Source organism: Coptis chinensis, chromosome 1 (genome assembly GCF_015680905.1).
Source record: "Coptis chinensis isolate HL-2020 chromosome 1, ASM1568090v1, whole genome shotgun sequence".
Classification (NCBI taxonomy): domain Eukaryota; kingdom Viridiplantae; phylum Streptophyta; class Magnoliopsida; order Ranunculales; family Ranunculaceae; genus Coptis; species Coptis chinensis.
In genome coordinates, this window is record NC_141456.1 from 14,664,406 (window position 1) to 14,681,796 (window position 17,391).

The 17,391-nt window shown below is 38.7% G+C and overlaps 2 protein-coding genes across 2 annotated transcripts; both read left to right on the forward strand.

Annotated features, from left to right (window-relative positions):
- The first annotated feature begins 2,975 nt into the window (after window positions 1-2,975).
- On the forward strand, window positions 2,976-9,468 carry LOC147522383 (phosphate transporter PHO1 homolog 3-like). Its single transcript, XM_086593191.1, has 13 exons — window positions 2,976-3,979; window positions 6,064-6,406; window positions 6,555-6,603; window positions 6,690-6,761; window positions 6,996-7,125; window positions 7,278-7,398; window positions 7,513-7,771; window positions 7,869-7,973; window positions 8,068-8,112; window positions 8,209-8,358; window positions 8,436-8,714; window positions 8,803-8,939; window positions 9,068-9,468. The coding sequence occupies exons 1-10, from the start codon at window positions 3,340-3,342 to the stop codon at window positions 8,212-8,214; spliced, it is 1,770 nt and encodes a 589-aa protein (XP_086449317.1). The 5' UTR covers window positions 2,976-3,339; the 3' UTR covers window positions 8,215-8,358; window positions 8,436-8,714; window positions 8,803-8,939; window positions 9,068-9,468.
- LOC147522384 (phosphate transporter PHO1 homolog 3-like) lies at window positions 8,249-9,167 on the forward strand. The gene is made up of 4 exons (XM_086567656.1): window positions 8,249-8,296; window positions 8,436-8,714; window positions 8,803-8,939; window positions 9,068-9,167. Exons 1-4 carry the CDS (start codon window positions 8,249-8,251, stop codon window positions 9,165-9,167), a joined length of 564 nt encoding a protein of 187 aa, XP_086423782.1.
- Window positions 9,469-17,391: the final 7,923 nt, after the last annotated feature.

The window sequence follows — 17,391 nt, forward strand, 5'->3', positions numbered from 1 at the left end:
TGTTAAGCTGAAAAACAAGACATTGATGGATCCATAGTTTCAGAAATCATAATTATCACGTTCCCGAGTGAAAAGTAAGGCAAGATAACCATCATTTTTTTACCATATTTACACCCATCATGCTGCCTACGAAACAAAAAAGGGTTAATTAGTATTGCTTCCTACTAAATGAGCCAATTTGGATTCTCCACACTAAATGAGAAATTAGGGTCTTTCCTCCAAATACAAATAAAAAAAATAATCAAATTGGGTTGATCACGTGATTTTTTCAAGGGGTTTTTAGGGTTTGGTCCTCCTAATAATAGCATAATTAGGCTTTGGTAAAAAAAATGACCTATTATTAGGTTTTGGTCTTCCTGACCGTGAGTTGACCGGGTTGATTAACCATGGGCCCAAGTCAATCTCTTATGATTTTTCTATTACCCACAATACCCCTCCATATAGATTAGTTTTTGGTCCTTCTGAAAATATCTTCTTTTAGGTTTTGATCCTTCTAAAACTTCAACAAAGCCTAAGGGCCCTTGGCATCAACTCTGCAGACAAATGATAGTTGAACATACTGGAAGATACGACTAGCTCGACATCCATCAACGATCAAAATAAGGTTTTAGAAAAGAATCTGTTGAACACTTCTCCAAGTAGGGATTGTTGTTGTAGGGATCACTCCTTGCAACTCCCACATTGGGATATTTATTAGTCAAACTTGTTTTAGATCCAAAGTGCGAGAGCATGATGTTGGCATTGGCAGTAGCTTCAGATCTTGTGCCATATTGCCATTTGGCAGTAGCTTCAAATCATACCTGAGTGCAGCAATCATCTTCAGTGAACTTCTCTTCTGATTCCCATTGAGCATTTTCCTCGGCATCATATCGACTTATGAGCTGTGCTGGGTTTCTAGTGTTATTTCCATGACATTATCCTTTTGGCATCCATTGAAATGAAGATCAACATCATTCTCCTTTTGTTTGTCTTCTAGGGAGCCTTGACCTATCAAAAGTATACCTCCCCATTCCTTTTTCTTTCAAAATGTTGGAACTATCTTCCTTATACTTAGAAATACATCCTGACCCAGTAGTCATGGCATCAACTTTTACTGGAGAAAGACTAAAACCTAAATGAAAATATTTTCATAAGGACAAAAAACTAATTTATGTTTACTCATGACTCACTTGTAAAGCACGTAGCGGGGTATTGTGAGTAATAGGAAAATCATAAGAGATTGACTAGGGCCCATAGTTAGTCAACCTGGTCAACTCACGGTTAGGAGAACTAAAACCTAATTATGCTATTATTAAGAGGACCAAAACCTATAAATCCCTTTTTTTTAGTGTATTTGTAGGTAGGACTGGAAATGGTACGGGATGCGACCCGAATCCGACCATATCCGAATCCATTTTAACGGATATGGTTTCTATGTTTGTGACTAGAATCCGACCTGAATATCTGAAAACCATAATCATTTTAACAAGATTTATATTTTGATGCCTAAAAATTAATTTATATCTTACATTTATATATGAAAATCATTAAAATAGTGTATTTTTTTAATAGATATGGATATCCGAAATCCGACCTGAATCCGGATGGATCCAAATATGGTAAAGAGTTTTGAGTGAGAATCCGATCCGAACCCGCTCCATTTCCAGCCCTATTTGTAGGGAGTGGGGTGGGGCGGTGGGGATACCAGTTAACCCAACAAAAAAAATGTACATTAACTAATCACCGCGTGCATTTTGGTTTGTGCACCCCACATGGTCTATTTTTAGTGTTTCTGTGATCTACTCCTGGGCCCTGGCTGCTGGCGAAGAGTGCTTATAGCTTACCCAATCTTGGTAAACTCCCAACATAATATTAACTTATTAAGTAGGGTAAACAGCTGATGCCAAACAAAGCCATATATAATGAGATCTGATCATGAATTTATGAACAATGAACAACATACTCTTTCCCTATTTTGGTTATTTACTGCCATTGTTGGTTCAAAGTGGTGCATATCACATTTATCACCAACCTCCAGTTGTATACTAGTTAACATTAACGAAATTTCCAGTTATCAAAAAAGTTGCGTATTGATTCCAGTATGTTCACATGTTTTTGGGAGTTCACACGTGAGGTGGTAAGGTAGAAAGCTAAAAATCCTGATCTCCTTTTGAACAACACACGCCCGTTAAAGAATTGTTTTAGGCTTTTAGCTCTGTTCTTTTTTATAGAGAATACATTCTTTAGAAAATATACATTTTTCTCTAGAACTTCTTTGTATTGATCAAGTTTATTAAAAATATTTCTTTGACTGTTTGATTGGTTAATTAACACAGAATACAACTACTTCAATATATATTTGGAGGATTATCGAAAAAAAAATGTATTGGGAGAATAATATTGTTTTTGATCGGTGGTTTATACCATTTCATAAAACCAAGAGAAAAAAGTAGCTGAGAATTTCTGATAGCGAATAATTAGATAGTTAGATACAACCATAGCCATTAAAATGTTACCTAAAGAAAGTGGTTAAGTAAACTGGTACGTAAAGCACACTAGTGACGCCTAGTGAGAAAACAAAAGCTTTCCTGAGAAAATTTTCTCTTTTTCCCTTTTTGAAGATGTAATTCAATTGTAAAACCGAAGTGGAATTTGCAAGTTTGGAGCCAACTTATATTAATAATTGGGACCTACTACTACAGTATTATTTTTTTTTTTTTCGATAATATACTACTACTACAGTACTACAACATGAGGACAAAGGATTTTATTTCTTTTTGTTGGCCACTTTGGTATCTTGGTTTTTGTGTTCTACAATTGTATGTAGCAGCGCTTTCTCCCTATGTCTTTTTTCTTTGGTATTCCGTATTCTCACTATTCTGTTTTCTTCAACACGTGCGTACACAAAAGCTTCCTTTCTGACCACCACCCCAAATTACCACATTTCATCTCTCTTTCTTCAAGCCTTCAAAGAAGACTCAAAACACATTAGAAATAAGAAAGGGTCTCTCTCTTTATCAACTCGTATACGCATATCTAAAACCACACATATATCATTTCATTGCTCAACAAGTTACAAGTTATTTCTTCTTCTTAAGATATCAAACAAGCAAGAAAGCTTGACAAACTTATTTTTGCTGATCATCATCAACCTTGTGCAAGAGTCGAGCGAGTTGTAACAAACTTAAAATAATAGGTTGGATTACTGTCCGTCCGTCTGTTCCTTCTTTCTTTCTTCATCTGTTCTCGAGTCACTCGAGCTACAAATCCAATGCGAGTAGTGCCACAGGTCACCGGTTACTAGTATACATTATCAACACATTTTCTCTTTGTTGATACGAATGCTAAGGGAATAGCACAATGAAGTTTGGCAAGGAATTTTTATCGCAAATGGTGCCTGAATGGCAAGAAGCTTACATGAACTACAACTATCTCAAGTCCTTGCTCAAAGAAATTCATAAATTCAAACTAAAGAACAGGCCAGTCGCTGCTACACCGAATGGTTTAAAGCGAAAGATGACATTTTATAGAGCATTCAGTGGATTAACACAAAGATACAACAGTATGAAGGGTACTCCTCATGGAATAGGAGGTGACCTTGAAGATCAAGCTATACTAGTAAATGCAGTTCATAATGAAGGACCACATGAGAATTCTAGATATCAAACTATGTTCCTTATGTCAAGTGATGAAGGAGGTGAGTATGAACTTGTGTACTTTAGAAGACTTGACGATGAGTTCAATAAGGTGGTTAAGTTTTACAAAGAGAAGGTTGAGGAGGTGATGAATGAAGCTGATTTGTTGAATAAGCAAATGGATGCACTCATTGGATTTAGGATTAAAGTGGAGAATCCTGAAGGGAGTATCGATTGGTCGGTTGAGATGATTCGGCTTAAATCAAATATTGCTATTTCTTCAGACGAGGTGGATGCCGCAGTCAGGGATGCTTCCCTAAATGCTGGTAGAACTGCAGAAAAGACTCTAATCATTTCACAGGAAGGTAAACAATTACTAGTAGTTGAACCTTTTCTTCTCTTCAAAATTTCGTAACTATTAGCAAGTAAGATATTTTAATTCTTATTTTTTCGTATAACATTGCATTAACTTCCCCCATCAAGAATGTCAGTTGAAAATCAATATGCCAATTCAACCCCGCTTCATTATGCAATATCTAGCTACGAACGTAAAGTAGATATCAACGAGTGATTTTTTGCTCTTACAACCGTCACAAAATTCTCAATTTTACTAGTTTGTTCCTCATAAAGGAAATAAAAAGAAGAAAAATAAATAAATCTAGAGTGGAATAAACCAACAAATGTGTGTATTTCTTCTTCATCTTCTTCCCACAAAAATGTGTTAATAACAATAATATCATTTTCTTGTTAGCTTGTTCTTAATGTATTCATGGTGTTTTTCATATTTTGATTCCTATTTTTTGTTTTGTTTCCATTTCCTTTTTATTTCATTTCTAGTTATGACTGAGCGACAAACTAGTAAAATATGAAATTTTGAGGAATTTGTGCCAAGTATAACTACCCTTTTTTTGTGGAAAAAATAAGACGTGTGTGCCTTGGAGTGCTTGGAGGAACCAACCCTGGGAGCAAAAAATCACTCGATATCAACTACCAATCTACCATACAACAAATTGGAACAAGAATTTTACTCGCCCCAAGACTAGTAGATGTTTTCCTCGAAATAAAAATGGTGGGTGCCTGCCTGCCTACCTGGGCGGTGGCAAGACATGCTAGAGACCAAATTGGCTGACTGAGCTTACCCTTGGAGAGTTGGAGGATATATATTCGTATATATATACACGGTCTTTCCCGAGAACACACATCACTACGATGATATCTTGTTTATTGTCGATGTATCACGTCCTCTCAAGAAAGACCATACAAGTATTATATTCTATATATTATTCCTGGATCAGTCAAATCTATACGTATTATATGATTCTTGTTATAATAGGTTTATCTATACATTGTTATATTAATATACTATGTTAAGATACGATATATGCTAATCAATCAAGCTACTATATATGATGTCTCTCATTTTCACAATATTATAGAGATAAAACTAAAGAATTATGAAATTGATAAGTAAACTAAGGTAATCCGTTAAGTTCATGACATCCAAGTATATATAAACAACTTTAAATTGACTTTCTGGTCTGTTCTTTATTTATAGGTATTGCCGAAAGTGCTACTTCTCTTTAATTTTGATTATTGGCTTAATGTTTGACTATTAAGCCAGTTGATGATTAGTTAAATTGTCGCTGTTTTATAATTAATAATGTTGTATTTGTTTTAATTTTCTACCTAATATGCATGCTTAATTTTCTTAATCTGTTTAAATCTTTTCTTAATTTTCAGTAGGAGCTTTGTTAAGTTGTTATACGTAGTAGTACAGTACATAAGCAGTACAAACATCCCTAAGAGTATGCTCGTTAGAGGATGTGCACAAACGGTACATAAGCAATAAGCTTCAAACCAGACATACATTAGATTTAGAACACCTAATTAAATGATTACAACACAAGAACATTACATTTAGCAAATTCACTCCAAGGAATCTTGTTTTCCAACAAATAAACTGGAATGTTCCAGCAATTAATACATAGTCTTTAGTACAAATTATTCAAGGTCAGAATCAATCCCCATTTCCAAAAAAATTAAGGTTCCGCGTTAACTTCTGAACACTGCATCTTCATACTTCTCTACAATTCAGGACTTCAGGTATGCAAAAGCAAAACATTAGAAACACGTATGCATGTAAACTGTATTCACCCTTGTTCGTAATGTTACTCCATTCATTTGAAAATCAAGGTGATATGTTGATATACTCATGACTACAATAAAATTGGTGCATTTAGAAAGCAGTAACTGGTCTGTTGGAAAAAATTGAGACATAGTAATGTGGCATGTGAGAATATGCTTCCGGCATGCAAATATATGTGCAGAAGTCTATTTGCAGGAGCTACACTTCAGTGTTCTGGCCCCTAAGTTAAACAGAAGGATCGTACAAATGCGGCTGAATTTTAGAAACTTACATAGAAGTGATAGAACCTTGTTGCAAGTGCAGGAAGAATGCATATGGATGCAATACAAGAAATTGAGCAGAGCCAGGAAGAAGACTCTTGCGAGGATACAAGTGTTGGTGATACTAAACCTATCAATGATAATAGTGTTTATGAAGAGAAACCAGAATTCAGGAAAGCCACTAGACCAGCTCCCTTGGAAATTCTTAATCGCGTGAAGTTGAACAATACACTTGAAACTCCGCGTTCAACCTTGGAAGGCATCCTCAAAATAAATAAGAACCAAGGATTGAATTTCAGAAAAGAGGATTTACAAAGAGTGGAGGAACAACTAAAGCGTGCATTTGTCGAGTTCTATCAAAAGCTTCGAGTTCTCAAGAGTTATAGGTAAGTCTCTTATAGGTAATAACAAACATCACATGGTTCTTAGATATATAGTTTTTTCCTTTTTGAAATTTGGGTGCCTCGTTGCATTTTAAGGAATGCACTAATTAACTTCATTTCTTTTCACTTAATTTATTTCATGGGAGAACAGCTTTCTGAATCTCTTGGCATTTGCCAAGATCATGAAGAAATATGACAAGGTAAGTGTGGACTTTAATATCACATTGGTCTCTTCCCATTGACACAGAATTATACATCTGAGACAGGAACTAATCCTTTGCTGCAGATCACTTCAAGAAATGCTTCAAGGTCATATTTAAAAATGGTTGATAATTCCTATCTCGGTAGCTCTGATGAGGTAAGCTCTTTCTTATTTCAATATTTCCTTGTGCATATAATGAGAGAAAAAAACTTCTCTACCCTTATGAACTAACCTTTTAATCAAGAACTTATCGACCTAAATTAAAACTATATGAAGAAGCAGCTGTTACTGATATGAGGTTGCCCTGTTAGTCTGTTCAGTCATGTAGTCTGTTAGATGCTTTCCATTGCATTCTTGATTTTTTAAGGTTCTGTTTGTGCTTTCTTTCAGATCAATAAGCTCTTGGAGAGGGTGGAGGCTACCTTTATCAAACACTTTGCAAATGCAAACCGTAGTAAAGGCATAAATATTTTAAGGCCAAAAGCAAAGAGAGAAAGGCATAGAGTAACATATTCTCTGGGTATGATTATAGCAAGCGGAATCAAATACTTGGATCCTATTAGATATGATATAGGACAGCTAGTTTTTTTTTTTTTGTTTTTTTATATTTTTTCTTCTCTTAGATACTTGCTATCAGGTGGATAAACTGAATCTGTTCTTGTTATACACCAGGTTTCTTTTCTGGTTGTACAGCAGCTCTCTTGTTGGCGCTAGTACTAATCATACATGCACGTGGAATCATGGGAACAAAGGGTAGTACTCAATATATGGAAAACCTGTTTCCCCTTTATAGGTGACCCTTGATCTAATATTCTTATAAATTCCAATATGTCACACGTGCTCTCTTGAAAAATCAGAAGCTGTTTTCCTTGTCTCTTGTTAATCTTGAAATGTAAACTTCCTGCAGTTTATTTGGATTTGTTGTTCTACACATGTTCATGTATGCTGTCAACATATTCTTTTGGAGGCGTTATCGTGTCAATTATCCATTTATATTTGGTTTCAAGCAAGGAACAGAGTTAGGATACAGAGAAGTTTTCCTCGTCAGCACAGCTCTGGCGACACTTGCTCTCGCAGCTGTGCTGTCAAACTTGGACATGGAAATGGACCCCAAAACCAAAGATTACGAGGCGCTTACAGAGTTAATTCCTTTAGGATTAGTTACTGTAAGATTTGAAGCTAGACTTGTGCAGTTTATATAGTCCTTTACAAGTTATATCTTGCTGATATGTGTTAATTAACTGGTGATTTTTCCCTGTGCAGCTTGTACTTTTCATAACAGTCTGCCCATTTAACTTTATATACCGCTCAAGTCGTTTCTTCCTACTCCACTGTCTATTCCATAGTATCTGTGCTCCTCTCTATAAGGTAAATATTGAACTAAACTTTAAATCAACAATTTCTACAACTCTGAACGTAGAAAGGATAATGAACATTACATTTTCATTTTTCCTTGATTTAGGTTACATTACCAGACTTTTTCTTGGCTGACCAGATTACTAGCCAGGTTCGGTTCAACAGATGACATTAAATTTTAAGTGTGTAATTCATTTCTTTAATATATTTTTAAAGACATAACTGATCTGTTTATTCTTCTGTTCAGGTCTAGGCCATTAGGAGTCTCGAGTTCTATATCTGCTATTATGGTTGGGGAGATTTCAAACATAGGCAAAATACTTGCAAGGATTCCGGTGTGTACGTCACATTTAACTTCATCATAGCTACAATCCCATACTGGTGGCGCTTTTTTCAGGTTACTATGTGTTTCATTGCTTCAAATTAACTTCATAATCATGAGTTAGCATTAACTATGGTTTTCCTCTGTGGCAGTGCCTTCGGCGCTTGTATGAGGAGAAAGACGAAATGCAGGGTTACAACAGTTTGAAATACTTTACAACTATTGTAGCTGTCTGCATGAGAACAGCTTACAGTAGGCAAAATACACTCACTTGGAAAGTAATGGCATTCACCTCCTCAGCTATTGCAGCAACTGTGAGTACTTACTGGGACATAGTTATTGACTGGGGCCTCCTACAACGGCATTCTAAGAATCGATGGTTAAGAGACAAGCTCCTTGTCTCCCAGAAAAATGTATACTATGGTGCCATGGTAGGTTTTACAAATATGATTGCAATGCTTGTTTCTTTGATGTGTGGACTACATTTTAATGCTTCAGAACAACATTATGAAATTGCAGGTTTTGAATGTCCTGCTGAGGTTTGCTTGGATGCAGACTGTGCTGAACTTCCAGTTATCTTCCCTTCATCCACAAGCCTTAATTACAATTGTTGCCAGCCTTGAGATCATTCGTCGTGGCATTTGGAATTTCTTCAGGTGTGACAATTTAGAAATTCTGTCAACTCAACTTCATTTCATCACTTGCAATATATATTCTCATTTTGTATTCGAATTCTATGTCTTCATTTGTACTTTATGAGAAGCTCAAAATTTTAACTGACCAGGCTGGAGAATGAGCACTTGAACAATGTCGGGAAGTATCGCGCATTCAAGTCTGTACCACTTCCATTTAACTACGATGAGAACGAAGACAAAGATGAGTGAGCTTCTACCATAGACAACAGAGCAACTCCCCAGAAAGAAAATTGTATCTGGAGTAAAGATTTCAAAATGTAGCAGTCAGGCCAGCTCGATCTGTATGTGAAAGATTTATGCAGCATATATTTTGTGATACAAGTAGCCATTCAATTGATTTGTAGCAGAAGAAATGTCCTGATGTAATATTTGTACAGTACTTGTAAATGCTTCAGATGTCTAGAATTTTCTGTCCAAATTTATTCATTAATTTTCTGTCCAAATCCGAACTAAAAATAATTATAGTTCGGATTTTCCGAAAGTTGCTGTCGTTGCAGTTCCGTACGATTTTTTTTTCTCTTGATACTAAAGAATTGAGGTACATAATTTGATAATATAATCAGTTAAGTTGGATACTCTGCGAACTTGTATACTGCTAAGAAAATAACTCGTGATTTGGACTTGGGAGGCGCATGAGACTGTATGTAAAGAAAATATAGTCCATTTAAAATTAAAATTAAAGAAAAACCAAATTTGGAAGAAACAGAAGTAGGACAGCATGCAGATTAAATCCTCTTGAAAGAAGGAATAAAAAAAAACAACATGATTATTCAGTGGATCAATTTTCAAAAACATGATTAAATCCTCTAATTATCATACTCTTAGGGAGGGCACGTAATGTTTCTCTATGTGCAATAAACAGGTGGGTCTGCTTTAACCCCAGCAAACTTTTCAAAAAAAAAAATTGAAAAATAATATTCTTTACAAATAAAGAAATAAATAGCAAAAATGTTACTGATTTCGGTTACAATAAATACTAGACCTAATTATCCAAAAATAATAAATAAAAAAAATAAATACTAGACTAATTTATAATCCTTTTCATGAACAATAATACACACTGCAACAACTAAATAAAACTGAAAATTATTATGTTTATCGAAAAAGGGGAATGAATTTGCATGACTTTGTTTCTGCCTTGTCTCGATTTGTTTTTAGTTCTATGTGGGTATTCCCTAATCTCTCCCTAGTCAGTACTCGCTTAACAATGGCGGGCGAGAACAAAGTATTACTTGGTGGTAAAGACTCATATTCTACCTCAACACTCTGTAGCTGATGGTGTTGCTGTTTATAAAAGGATTATATCAGAAGATGCAATGTGGGTACGTGATATTCTGCTAAGAATCTCGGAAGAAATTTTGTTGAATTATAATATTCCATTCAGGATCCTAGTGTTCCCCTATATCAAAATTTATATTATGTTTATTCCTAGAAAAAAAAAAAAAAAAAAAAAAAAGGTACGGCTATTTAATTATTCAAGGACATGGCGACCATGACTAAGAATCTATAGACATCATTTATCTATGTTATATCGGATGGAATTATAAATACACCACAAGTAGTGGTATGAACAATGTGACACCAAGTCACCAACTACTTCAGCATACATAAAGTGAAAGTTTTTTTAATTTCTCCATTTCAACAATTTTTCGAGTTCGTCTACACCGAGGACATTCTCATAGAAATAAGATCCGAGACAGTTGGATGTGTGATCCAACCGTCTGAAAATAAAAAACAAACTCACATTCTAGAAATTTATACTTCGAAGTACTCCGTGAGGGTGAGAGATTCCAGCTATAGGCTCGTCATACCAGCTTTCATATTCGTGAGTGCCAACACAAGTCCTCAGATTTTTCATGGGGACCTGGCAGGGTAATTTGCGCTTATTGCGCGTACGTGTTGAAAGACACGAGGATGAAAGGTAATCGGGGTCGGGGGAATTGTTTGCATGTTGAACTGTATTACAGTATCTTGTTACACATTCTCCTGGTGAGGTATCTGGGTTGAGGAGAACACTTATAATCAGTTTGACATGGTACCTGATTTAGCTAGAACCAAAAGATTGAGAAAGACAGGTTAAATTTAGTTTAAGAAGCAAACAGCAAGGTTATTGGTGTGTACCAAAGTAACCAAACTACAATTTAACCGAAAAATATGGAGGTATGGTGACTTTGCGAATTGCAAATTAAATTTGCAGTAAAGAATTGTTTTTCCTTTACATATAAGGGAGGAAGAAGAAGGGATTTGGATTTGGAAAGACCGAGTTCGCTTAGGAGCGAGCTGCCTACGTATCTTCTCTTGATTCTGGGGGGAGAGAAGAATCAGGTCTCACGTAGTTCATGTAGGTGGTATTTATAGGCATAAGAGAGTATTGATCTTCGAGACACGTGTACTTTCTTGTACATATGTAGGGTGGAGATTACGGATGAGTGTTAGGTTGGTTCTGGTAGGAAGGCGGTGATCATTGGGGGTGGATGCAGTAGTTCATAATTCCCGGTAATTGGAAGTACAGATAAGGCTTTGGTAATGATTACCCTTGGATTAGGGAAAGTATCTTTATTCGAAGCATTCTGCTCTAGGTCGTTCAGTCTTCTTGGAACGTTCTTGAGCGAGCTGAAGTGTACCACCTACATGAAGCGAGCTGCTCGCGAGTCGATCTTGGAAGACAATGTCCTGAATACGCTGTAATCTCTACTTATGCTTAACGCGTGCTTAATATTTTTTAATGAGAATATTACCCTCTTACACCCCCTCTCAGTAGATTGTGCTATACATTGAAGCGATCTGCTGAGAGAAAACGGCAATACGTATTGAGCATGAGTGGAAGAGCGGCTGGTGTAAGTGGAGCAATTGGCACACTGTAAAGTTTGAGTTGTGTTATATGACGATGCGGTGGGAAACAAAAGTTGTCACGTGGTTAGCACGTGACAGAATCATAGCAATTGGTAGAGAAACGTGTCGCCGTATTTTCTGGAATCGTGAAAAGACAGGTCCTCGAGCCACGTGTGTGGGGTAGGGCATAGGTTGTAATCATAACTCCTTGGTAACTGAACAGGCGGTTGCACAAAATCAAATTTGGGACAACTGAAAAGTTATTTTCTATTTTCTTCTTCAGCAAAACCGCAAGCTATGGTTTCTCAGGTGAGTGTTTCTGTTGTTACTGCCTTTCCATTTTCCATTTTCTTTCATCTTAGTCAAGTGCAGTGTGTTTAGTAGATAGGTCGGTGTTAGATTTTATTGTTTAAGCTTGGGTATTTGGTAAGGAGAAAATGTAAAAATGTCTGACTCTGACGATACTCGATCTAAAGAGGTTCGAGAGGTCTCTTTAAGTTGTGGTGAGTATGAGGACGATAAGGAAGAGTTAGTGAGTCTTGGTAATCAATCTGAGCATGGTGAGGAAGTTAGGGGAGATGAGGGTAGTGTACGATCCGGCTCGTTGGTCTTTGTGGCTAGCACGTCCGTCAGAGTGAGGGGGGTCTTCAAAGTGGGTTGCCCCTAGGGCCGGTGGATCGTCTTGCGTGAGTGTGTTCCCGAATCGAGGGCGCTTATGGGATAAACATACCAAACACGGAGATATATGAACCAAGGTCGAAAGTGAAAATGTGCGAGTGAAGAATACAACCCCCGAGCGGTGGGGTAATAATCTGTGAGAGGGCGGTGAGAGTAGGGGTGGAATTTAGCCGGTAGCTTCGGGTTACCGAGGCTCAGCTTCGGGCTTGGCTCGTTAAATTTCGTTTAACTATGTGAGCCAGTTCAAGCCCCATTTAAGACTTCGGCTCGTTTAACTATTTGGTTGTTGGGAAGTAGCTCACGAGCCAGCTCAATAAATTAGTTGTGATACATTTTGCACAAGCCCACTCAAAATAGTCCATTACCCAAGAGTCTAAGTCCGAGACCCAAGATATAAAATGGCAGTTTCTTTTTTCTAGGTTTCCAACTTCCACATTCAAGTCTCAGCCTCCAATCCTCCATAACCTTTTCATCTTTTTCCCACTCACGTACTCAGTACTCCATAAACAATTGGGCAGAAATTAGCTTGGACGTAGTGGATGCTCTGAAGCTTGATGCTAAAGAAGAACGGCATAAAGTGTGGATTGAGTCCGACGCTGCAGCGGTAGTCACAGCAGCAAAGGAGGGATCAATGCACTGGAAACTTAAGGGCATATTTTAAGCTAGCAGAAGAAGAATTGCAAGGCTGCACATTTCTGACTCTAAGAGGGAAGCAAACTTTTCAGCTGACTTGGCAGCTAATAAACATGCTTCTAGACTTGATGAGTTTGAGAGTTTCTCTTGTAATGGGAGGCTCGCTATGGTACCTACTTGAGAGTAAACTAGCCTGCCACTGATGGACTTGGCAAGTTCATAACGTTGTATCCCCCCTTATGCTAGTTTTAATAGAATTTTTAACTTAGTCAAAAATAACAATGATAACTGGCATTCAATTGTAAAACAATTGCAGTTTTAAGATGAAGTATTGAAGTGATAAGATGATATGTCGGGTTCAAATTTAGTATACTAAACTGCAGTTTTACAATTTGCAGTTTTAAATGTGTCCAGCAGCAGCTTTCTCATTTTTGGTTTATCCTGCAGTAATCCTCACTTATGGAGGTCAAGGTGTTTTTCTGATAAAGAATCCAGATAAACTAAGTACCACGTTTTACAGTTCTGTGCCTACTCCTGTGTTTTGGCCGATGTTTACTATAGCTACACTAGCTGCTATTGTTGCTAGCCAAGCATTGATATCTGCTAGCTTTTCTATCATAAAACAATCAATGGCACTTGGTTGCTTCCCTCGAGTCAACATGATACATACCTCGAACAAGCATGAGGGACAAATCTACTCTCCATAAGTGAATTACATTCTTATGCTTCTATGTGTTCTTATTGTCGTCGGTTTCAAAGGGGGTGCAGAGATTGGAAATGCTTATGGTAAGTTTCCTTGTCTAATATACTAAATGAGCTTGTAAAACTAAAACATGCCAATTTCAAATTTAGTATACTAAATTTAGTTTTACAATTTGCAGTTTTAAATGTGTCCAGCCGCTCATATACAGATATACTAAATGAGCTTTCCAAGCTCAAGCTCGGCTTGGGCTCGTTTGGGTAACTGAGCTTATTGAGCTTGAGCTGAGCTTTTCCTATACCAACTGAGCCGAGCTCAAGCTCAATTTGAAGCTCGAAACTTAACATGAGCCGAGCTTGAGCCTTCACTAAAATTTACCGAGCCGAACCCGAGCTCACCAATACTCGGCTCAATTAGCTCGAATTCCACCCCTAGCTGAGAGCGCATATGCAAATACCGTTCTCGAAGCTGGTTTGCGACTTTCTAGCTCATTGTTAGAAATCCCCTTGTCAGTTTGTTGGTAACACGGACTACCATTCAAGGTGTTCGACTCTTTGAATGCAAGTGGCTTAATACCACATAGGGGCATCCGATATTCTTGAAAGCACCGTTTGTAAGGTGATCTGGTAATTTCAACTTTAGCTTGCAAACTATGACGACGCGTTCTAGTGTGATTGACGGTGTAAGCAACGGGGCTTGGACAAAGAGGCTGTTGCTACTAGTTGGCAACTACTGTGCTAGCGGATGTAGGTTGCAAACTAGGATTTGCAATATCTCCGGTGGGTGGGAGTGTCTTGTACATGTCGTTTTGATGGGTGAGTTACTGTTATTTTAACTGACCTGTGTCTTTGCTTTATTTGTAGACTTTTCTGTAAAAACACGAACTGATCGGGGGGAGATAGAGAGGTTCATGCGGTTGACTCGAGCGCAGAAACAAGCGAAGCTGCCTGAAGTAGCTCATTTCTTTGTAGAAAAGGGGGTCCAGCGATCCGGGAGGTTCAAAAGGACCGAGCTCGAGGTCAAGCTAGGAGGGAAGTGATAGAGAAGCACGCAAGTGACTTGGTAACCAGGGAGAATAGAAACCGAGGTCGTGGTAGTTCTAGGCGACCCTCGGGGGTCTTTGGTGCCCTCGAGGCGAGTGGGTGGTGGCGACACGAGGGTGGGTCGATTGATGCTCCTGTAGAGCTGGAGACGGTGGTCTTCAACTCTCGTGTAAGGAGCAGGTCGTCGAAGAGGAAAGCCGACGTGTCGGAGCAAGCCGCTGTAAGGGTTGCTAAAGCTGCGAGGCATGCTCTGGGGGAGAGTTCCAAAGGTGGTTCGGTAGTGGTCGAATTGGTGGTCGCCACTCGCAAGACTTCGAGACCTTACGGGCGGGGTTCGATCGGCTACTTTTGGAGCTAGGCCGAGCTCGTCTCCTGTGGTGCGAGAGCCTAGTCCGCTGGCGAAGATGAAAGGCTCTCGTAAGGCGAGTGGGAAGTCAACTATGACTGCTGATGACTTGGAGGTCTAACTTATGTAGTTAGACGACAATGGGGTGGCCCGACTTGTGAAGTGGGTGATTCTTTGCCGGTCGAGTAAGGTATCGGCTTGTCTGCTTGAACATATAGCTCTGGATGGTAACCATAAGGAGTTGGATGAGAGGGGGTTGGAGGATAACCTAAAGTGGATGGAAGTCGCTCAATGTCTGGTACGTGGGATTGTCCCGCTTTAACTTATTTGTTCGCTTATGAAACTTGTTCGCTACCCGATTATTAGTATATGTGTACAAGCGCGGCTTGTGAGTGGATTCGGGAAAGTCGAAGAAGGAGATTACCGGAGGGAGACGGATAAAGGGAAGCGTGGTGAAGGCTGACCGAGGAGCTAAAGAATGTTCGGGATCTTTGCTAAGATGGAACGAGGAACTTGAGGACTGAAGAAAGCGCACCAAGCTCTTAGTTTGGCGAAGATCTTTGAAGGATCGAGGCGGAAGATCGAAGTTGAAACTCTGAAGTCTTTGAAGAGAACGTTAATCGCGGCGTCGTGGAAATTGGTAGAATTTGAATGAAATACACTTTGCAAGGGGGTTGCTCAAGATGCTTCTGAAAAGCTTATGACGAGATGGATCTTTGACTTTGTTGAGCTAGAGAGGCTGATTATAAAGCTTTGAAAAGAGGAGCATGGAGCGGGACTCCTCGACTTGATGAAGTGCAGTCTGAGGGAGATACCGATGGTGCGCTTTTACTTCTTCCATCATTTGCTCGGGAAGTCGTTGTGCCTCGCACTGAAGCTGCTGTGTCTGATGTACTTATGAGTCTAGATTTGGATGGTGTGTCAATAGTGGTTGAGGGGAAAGAAGCTGAAGTTGAAGACTCGCTGGTGGCCGAAGGTTTGGTTGTCATACTTGGAACTAGCGAGTTATGATATAGGGTTGTTGATTTGAACGGTTGTAAGTTGTGATACAATAGAACTGGTGTCCCGGGGTAACCTGGGTAGTTCGCTTTTTCTTATTTCTGTTTGTTAATACTAGACGACCATATGATGATAAATGTTGGTTAGCCAAGTTGGATTTCCTGAGTAAACTCAGTAGCTCGGCTGAAATATGACCTGTGTTTGGGCCTGCCCTAGCAAAGCGCTTTTTGCTTATATGCTATGCTTATCACTTGCTTCTTTGTTTTGTATGACTATTGTATGGTTGAATGTATGAATGGAGATAGCGCTATATCTGTGTGGCTGCGTAGACGATTCCTTGTGACAGTAGTTGACGTTAAGTAACCTGTGATCTTTAAATGAGCGTCTTATCTTTAATAGGTCCTTTAGTGTTGTAGGTTGCATGTAACGCGAGTTGGTGACTCGTGAGGAACTGCAGAGATAGTAGGAACGTAGGTCGAGTTCTTCGTTATGGAGAATTGAAATGTTTCTACACGTGCAGGCAAGTGAGCGGTTAGATATGTGCAATGATGGCTGTCAGGTGGCCTGACGTTTGGCGTCTCGATGTAATTATGATGTACTTAGGGAAGATACGTTATTACACAATAAGTAACACCATTTGTAGAAAAGCAAAGGCATTTGTTCCCATTTGCTTTTCCTGTTGCTGCATTTCCTCTTCTTCAAACTGTGATGCTTCATCTTCTTCGCTGCTTATTCAGGTACGTCTGTCTTCCTTTTTTAGCTACAACTTTTGAACAAAAAGTTGTGTTTTGGTTGTTAACACGCGTAATCTCGTTCTCGTTCGTAGATTACACTATGGCCAGGTACTGCAAATATACGAGGGGAGAAGGAAGTTTGAGGGAGACCTCTCCTCTGATAATGGAAGAAACAGAATTCCATCCCCATGTGCATGGTGATCGTGGTAAAAGAAAGGTTGTTGCTGTAGAGGCCAAAGGAAACAAGCGACCTAGAAGATCAGGTCGTTCAACTGGTGGCGTTGTATTGAGGTCACCTCGACGAGTGGATGATACTGATCGTCATGCTGAGGAGCGTAGCGACCTGGGGCAAGGTCACCACGTCGCTGGTGAGAGTTCGTCCCCGCGTCTCGGTGACGTGGGGAGCGAATTCTATTACATGGGGAAGACGGGGAAGAATCGTGCGGTG

Excerpts from the sequence above, each read along its gene's own strand:
- LOC147522384 (XM_086567656.1), top strand. The coding sequence starts at position 8,249 with ATGGTTGGGGAGATTTCAAACATAGGCAAAATACTTGCAAGGATTCCG. Across the intron at positions 8,297-8,435 it reads AAATACTTGCAAGGATTCCG|TGCCTTCGGCGCTTGTATGA; the intron begins GTGTGTACGTCA and ends CCTCTGTGGCAG. Across the intron at positions 8,940-9,067 it reads GGCATTTGGAATTTCTTCAG|GCTGGAGAATGAGCACTTGA; the intron begins GTGTGACAATTT and ends TTAACTGACCAG.
- LOC147522383 (XM_086593191.1), top strand. The coding sequence starts at position 3,340 with ATGAAGTTTGGCAAGGAATTTTTATCGCAAATGGTGCCTGAATGGCAA. Across the intron at positions 6,604-6,689 it reads TCATGAAGAAATATGACAAG|ATCACTTCAAGAAATGCTTC; the intron begins GTAAGTGTGGAC and ends CCTTTGCTGCAG. Across the intron at positions 6,762-6,995 it reads ATCTCGGTAGCTCTGATGAG|ATCAATAAGCTCTTGGAGAG; the intron begins GTAAGCTCTTTC and ends GCTTTCTTTCAG.